Source organism: Penaeus chinensis, chromosome 7 (assembly GCF_019202785.1).
Source record: "Penaeus chinensis breed Huanghai No. 1 chromosome 7, ASM1920278v2, whole genome shotgun sequence".
Taxonomy (NCBI): domain Eukaryota; kingdom Metazoa; phylum Arthropoda; class Malacostraca; order Decapoda; family Penaeidae; genus Penaeus; species Penaeus chinensis.
The window spans coordinates 15,246,293-15,253,792 of record NC_061825.1 but is presented as its reverse complement, the minus strand read 5'-3'; the positions used below and the strand labels follow the sequence as shown (position 1 = coordinate 15,253,792).

The 7,500-nt window shown below is 37.6% G+C and overlaps 1 protein-coding gene across 1 annotated transcript in view; it reads left to right on the top strand.

The window, feature by feature from the left end:
• Window positions 1–3,301: 3,301 nt before the first annotated feature.
• The window catches only part of LOC125026890 (skin secretory protein xP2-like), an 8,671-nt gene continuing 4,472 nt past the window's right edge, over window positions 3,302–7,500 (top strand). Inside the window, exons 1-3 of the mRNA XM_047615490.1 lie at window positions 3,302–3,339; window positions 5,702–5,851; window positions 6,223–7,500. The exon at window positions 6,223–7,500 is cut by the window's right edge and continues 164 nt beyond it. Of these exons, the coding sequence (XP_047471446.1) occupies window positions 5,702–5,851; window positions 6,223–7,500 (1,428 nt within the window). The 5' untranslated portion in view covers window positions 3,302–3,339. The remainder of the gene's footprint in view (window positions 3,340–5,701; window positions 5,852–6,222) is intronic.

The window sequence follows — 7,500 nt, the reverse complement described above, 5'->3', positions numbered from 1 at the left end:
AAATAAAAAATTTATTTTTATAAATAATTTTTTAAAATTTTATATTATAAAAAAATTAAAATTTTTATATAAAAAAAAATATAAATTGGGTTTTTTGGTTTTTTTTTATATGTGTGGTTTATTTTTATATTGTATATTTATTTATAAAATATTTTTTAAAATTTTTTATTTTTTTTTTTTTTTTTTAATTTTTTATTTAATAAAAAATAATATATAAATATACAAATAATGATATAAATATATATATATATATACACAAATAAAAAGATGATATAAATATATATATATATATACACAAATAAAAAGATGATATAAATATATATATATATATATATATATATATATATATATAAGTTTGGGAAATTAATGCCTTTTCTTCACTGGAAGTACGATTCACTGCGTTTCCTACTTTATCATTGTCCGTATCTTCGTCCAGTCCTCACTTGTTACCTATGTGTGTCTCTCCCTCTGTCTCCATCTCGTAATCTGCATTTTACAACTTAAATCTCCTGATCCTTTGTTTCTACATCGCTCCATCCCTGTTTCATCCTCCTTCCCCCTATCCCACTTCCCTATTTCACTTTAGCATTGGATGACAAAGACACACACTTACTCCCATTCTTAAATGCATTCTAACATCGTCGCTTACACTAGTAAAACCAAAGCAACACACGAGCTAAATCACAGTGCAAGAGAGACTGACACCTTCTTCTTCGATCCAGCAATATTACGTAATTCTCAACATCAGGGAAAGGCAGCCAATTCTTTCTAGATATTCACTTCTTCTTTTTCTTTTCTTTTCCTTTGGGGGGTATTGTTTTACTCTTCTTTATGTCCATGTTTGTGATGATAGCTGTTCGAAAATGAATGTTAATTTCTTATGATTAAAGTTTAGGTCATCTTGGTATTATGATGTCGTTTCCTAGGGTCTCTACAGGTGGTAACACTGTAAGGCCGAAAAAAGTAGTAATGTGTTAATAGCATGCATCTAGTGCGGTGCAATTACCTGCATTATTGATCACTGACAAGGAACTAATGGAGTAAAGAGAGAGTAAAAGAGAAAGAATGAGAGAGAGAGAGAGAGAGAGAGAGAGAGAGAGAGAGAGAGAGAGAGAGAGAGAGAGAAGAGAGAGAGAGAGAGAGAGAGAGAGACAGAGTATAAAATATCAAATGTTCATGCTTATATGCCTTTAGCACAAATATGTGTGTTCTATTGTTTATCGTTACCATCGTTATTTTGTCCATTCAGTTATCATTACTATTTGATGATGTCCTTACTTTGGACAAGTGTTCACTTTATTACCCATGATTATAACTGTTTTCTTTATCGAATTCATCGCCAGTATTTGAAAGAAACAATGTATGAAATAAATATAAATCATTAACCATACATACATACATACATATACATATGTGTATGTATATATATATATATATATACGTATATATATATATATATATGTATATATATACACACACAAACATATATATGTGTGTGTGTGCGTGTTTATGTATGTGTATATATAAATGCATATATATATATATATATATATATATATATATATATATATATATATATGTATATGTATATATATGCATACAGATATATATATATATATATATATAGATAGATAGATAGATAGATATATAGACAGATAGATAGATAGACAAATAGATAGATAGGTAGATAAATATAGATATATATATATATAAATATAACACACACACACACACACACACACACACACACACACATATATATATATATATATATATATATATATATATATATATATATATGTATGTGTGTGTGTGTGTGTAATTGTGCAATGCTTACAACAACGTAAACTTCCTCAAGGCGACACATTATTCCATCCCTCCTTCATGACCGATAATACGTGCCATGCCACTTGCTGTCGCCACCTTCCCCCTCCCCGTACTACATGCTGCAAACTTTTAAAGAAAGAAAGCTGGGTCAGGCAGCACGTGTTGGGATCAGCTGATCTGGGCTGCACTCAATACGCAAGATTTCCTCGACATTCGGTGTCCATCTCTCCTTCCTCACTTTCTCCGTCTCCTCCTCCTCCTTCTCTCCCTTGCTCTCCTTCCTCTTCCTCTCTCTTTTCTTCTTCCTCTTTCATAACTCTTTTATTGTCATTTTTCGTTCACACTTCCCTTCTTCTTTCTTTCCTTCTACGTAGAAAAGAGAAACGAAAATCTCAAAGCCGAGAGAATTAGACTAAGAAGCTTTCTCTCGGTCGAGCTGCAGTACCTTATCCTCTGATGGACGAAGGGGAAGTAGGGATGGGTGGGTGAAAGAGGGGGTAGAGGAGGGGGGGAGGGGGCGGGGGGAAGGATAGAGAGAGGGATAGAGGGAGGGACAGAGCTAGTGAGGAGGGGGGGGGGGCAGGATTGGAAGGATGGAGAGAGGGAGAGATAGAGAAGGAGGGGTGGAATTAATGAGGAGGTGAAGAGGAGAGGGAGGGAGAGAGGGAGAAAGGGTGGGAAAGAAGCAGGGAGGGAAGGAATAGAAAGGTGAAGAGGAGAGTGAGGGAGAGAGGGAGAGAGGGAGAAAGGGTGGGAAGGAGGGCGAGGATAAAGGGAAGCAAGGAAGGAAGGAGGAAAGGAGGGAGAGGGTGAAGAAGAAGGGGAGAGAGAGAGATTGAGAAATTTCATATCATTAAAACAACGAAGAGAAGGAAAATGGAAGAGTAAAGAGGAGGGCAGGAGAAAGGAAGGAAGAAAAAGGAGGAGCATGAAGGGAAGTATAGAGTATAGAAGGAGGGGAAAGGAAGAAGAAACAATACGATAAAAGGAGGGGATGGGGAGGAAAGGGGGAGACAGAAGAGAAAGGAAGGGAAAGAAGATTAAGAAGGAGGGAGTAGTAGTAGTAGTAGTAGTTGGAGGAGGAGGAGGAGGACAAGTTGGAGGAGGAGGAGAAGTAGGAGGAGGAGTAGAAGTAGGAGGAGGACGAGGAGGAGGAAGAGGAGAAGTAGGAGAAGGAATAGGAGTAGGAGGAGGACGAGGAGGAGGAAGAGGAGAAGTAGGAGAAGGAATAGGAGTATGAGGAGGACGAGGGGGAGTATGAGGACAAGGAGGAGAAGGGGGAAAGGATGAGAAGAGAGGGGGAGTCAGAATGGAGAGGGGGGAAGGGAGAACATTAAGGGGGAGAGGAGAGAGACTGGACATGCATAAAGAATAACGCTGGAGAAAATATGCATACGTGCGTGTGTGTGTGTGTGTGTGTGTTCGTACGCACCTATATAAGAGAGTCTGTGCGACCTTATGCACGATCAGATACTCACCACATAGGCCGGACTGAACAACGTATCATTCAAGGTAGGAAAAGTAGACTTAATTGTAAATGTTTGTGCTATCACTGTCTTATCAGGAAGCATCATTATAGTGTTATTTCTCTATTTGATATTATCATCATTATTTGCTGCTGTTATAATTATGGGCAGTTTAAAATGAAACTCATCATTATAATAAACGTATCATTATAATGATGATGGTGATAACAATGATAATAACAATGATAATACTAATAAAAGTAAAAACGACAATAGCGACAGGTACAAAAAGAAAACAATAACAATGATAATAATAATAATTGTGATAATAAAAGTGATCATAAAGATAATGATAATGACATCAATAACAACACCATTAATGATAATAACAATAACAATAATGATCATAACAACAACAACAACAACTATAATAATAATAAAAATAGTAATAACAATGATAATAATAACAATAATAATAATGACAATAAAAATAATGGTGATAATGATAACAATGATAATTTTGATAATAATGATAAAAAATATAGCAGAAATAACAGTAATAACAATCATAACAACAACAACAATAAAAGCAACAACAATAATAATAATAATTATGTGAATAATAATGATAATAATAAGACGAATAAAAAATGATAATGACGATAACAATTATAATAATAACAATGATAACTGTAGCAATAGTAATGATAATGATCAACCAATTATCATGGAAGTATCAATAATATAATAATAATAATAATGATAATAAGAATAAGAATAATAACAATAGTAATAGAAATGATAATAATAGTAATAATAATAATAATAATAATATAAATTATGATAATAATAATAATGATGATACAGTACTGATAATAGTGATACCAATAATGAGAACAATAATGATAACAATACTGCCACTTCTCCTAATACTTCTATTGATAATAATAATGATAATAATAATAATAATAATAATAATAATAATAAAAATAATAATAATAATAATGATAATAACAATAATAATAATGTTAATAATAATAGAAATAATAATGGTAATGATGATGATGATGATAATGATAATAATAATAATAGTAATAATGATAATAATAATAACAATAATAATAACAATAATGATAATAATAATAATAATAATAATAATAATAATAATAGTAATAACAACAACAACAACAACAACAATAATAATGAGGATAAAGATAATAACATTGAAGATACTAATAAAATTAATGAGGATAATAATATTAATAAAAATAACAATATTAGTGATAATAATATGATAGTAGTAGTAATATCAATGATGATAAAAATAGTAATCAACAACAAGAACAACAACAACAGCAATAATGATGACAATAATAATAAAACTGAAAATGATAATTACAACAATAATATAAAGTATCATTATAACCATTATCATTATCGTCATCATGATAATGATCCTGAGAACAACGGCGATGATATTACTACTACTACTGCAGTCGTAATAGTAATTATAATGATATTGATAATAATGCTAATGATAGTGTTGATGATGGTGATAATGCCAATGATAATAATGATAATGATAATAATGACAATGATAATGATAATAGTGATAACAACAATCATAATTATAATAATAATGACAATAATAATAATAGTAATAATAATAATAAACATAATAATGATGATGATAATGATATTAATAATGATAATAATAAATTATGATAATGATCATGGTAATAGTAATAATGAAATGATAAAAAGGATGATAACAATTACAATAATGAAAATAATGATAATAATAGTAATACAAATTATAATAATGATAATAGTAATAATATTAATAGTAATAATGATAATCACAATAATAATAATAATAGCAATAATGATAATAACAATAATAATAATAATGAAAATAACGATAGTGATAATAATAATAGTAGCAGTAGTAGTAATAATGATAATAATAATAATAATAATAATAATAATAGTGAGGATGAAAATTTTAATAATAACGGTAATAGGAACAATGATAACCCCAATAATAATAATACAATGACAATGATAATGATAATTGTAATAATAACAACCTTTTTATCTTATTTTGATACACATTTAAAGTAAAGAAAAAACAATTGGCAACTCTCCCCGGACTCTTCACTACTCTGATTTGCTAATCCTTCTTTGAGAAAAGAATTGAAGTGGTGTTGAAGACCGTAAATCTTGATATAAAACATTAAAAATCCAACGCATCGTCGGCATTAAGTGTCAACGGATTAAAATAAAAAACAGACTTAGTGAATCGAAGTACTGTAATGTCCCGGGTGAGTTGCCATTATTTATTTACTTATTTATTTATCTTTTTATTTATTTTCACACTGGATTCACCATAATTCATTCGTTCACAGATGCGGCGGCTGTGGTACCTGGCGGCCGTGATCGCAAGCTGCCTCCTGGTACCAACCGATGAATATGTTATCGGTGATATTATTGCAAGTACCATGATAGCTAATAGCTTTTCGGTCCCCATTGCCCTGTCGACCTACGCGCTTATGAAGGTAGGTTAGGAGGAGGATCAAATATTCTATCGTGTCAATGCTATGGCAAAAATAGCAATAAATAAATAGCAGTAGTAGTAGTTAATGTTAATAATGATGATGATAATGTTCTTCTTTGCGTTATAAAGGTTCTAATGTTGTCTGTGTTATAATGTTAAGGAATTCCTTGTGTTATGTAATACTACAGGCTATAATGTTTTAATGTTTTGGTGGGTGTTTTGTTGTTATGATGTAACGCCACCTTGCGTAGGTTGTGTCGTGTTACAGCTCATTTTTGTAGGCTAGAGACTAGTTATTATCAGTAATCAGTTCTTAGCAGAAAGCATGTATAAGAAAGGGAAAGACCCGCTGACTCCCCCTCGTCCCCGCAGATCACGCTGGGCCTGGGCATCCTGGACGCCATTTCGGACAAGGCGTCGCTCACCACGGCCGGGCTCGTCTCCGCGGCTGGCGTGCCCATCCCCGCGCCGGGCCTCGCGCCAGGGCCCGTGTCCGTGCCCTCCCCGGAGGTCGTCTTCGGTCCACTGTTTGAGGGCGGGCATGGTCACGGACCAGCGCCCGGGCACGGACATGGACACGGACCAGCGCCCGGGCACGGACATGGACTAGGGTATGGACCAGCGCCTGGCCATGGACCGGCACCTGGCCATGGACCAGCACCTGGCCATGGTCCGGCACCTGGCCATGGACCGGCACCTGGCCATGGACCGGCACCTGGCCATGGACCGGCACCTGGCCATGGACCGGCACCTGGCCATGGACCGGCACCTGGCCATGGACCGGCACCTGGCCATGGACCGGCACCTGGCCATGGACCAGCACCTGGCCATGGTCCGGCACCTGGCCATGGACCGGCACCTGGCCATGGACCGGCACCTGGCCATGGTCCGGCTCCTGGCCCTGGACCGGCCCCTGGCCATGGTCCGGCTCCTGGCCCTGGACCGGCACCTGGCCATGGTCCGGCTCCTGGCCCTGGACCGGCACCTGGCCATGGTCCGGCTCCTGGCCATGGTCCGGCTCCTGGCCATGGTCCGGCTCCTGGCCATGGTCCGGCTCCTGGCCATGGTCCGGCACCTGGCCATGGACCGGCTCCTGGCCCTGGACCGGCACCTGGCCATGGACCGGCACCTGGTCCTGGACCGGCACCTGGCCATGGTCCGGCTCCTGGCCCTGGACCGGCACCCGGGCATGGGCCAGAAGCTGGGCGTGGGCATGGGTCGGAGCCAGAACATGGACATGATTTTGAGCCAGTTCTTGGGAACGCTCACGGTCTTGAACCTCCTCCTGAACATGACCCGGGGCACGCAGCATCCCCAGGGCACGCAGCATCCCCAGGGCACGCAGCATCCCCAGGGCCCGCGCCAGTCCTATCGGAGGGCGCGGAGTTCCATCCCCTGCACGCGGAGTTCTCGCACGCCGAGCCGGTGGCGAGACTCGACAACTATCTCCCGCAACAAGAAAATAATTTCTATCCAGGTCGGCCCTTCCATCGTCCTTCAGAAGAGTCCCGATATCCTTCTGTTGTCGTCTACAGACCCTTCCCGAAGACAGACGGTCCTTCCGAGCGCGTGTTCCTTCCCCTTCCCTTGGACTACGATCTGTCCGACAATAGCTTCCCTCCCCCGATGTTCCCGCCCGCACACGCCCAC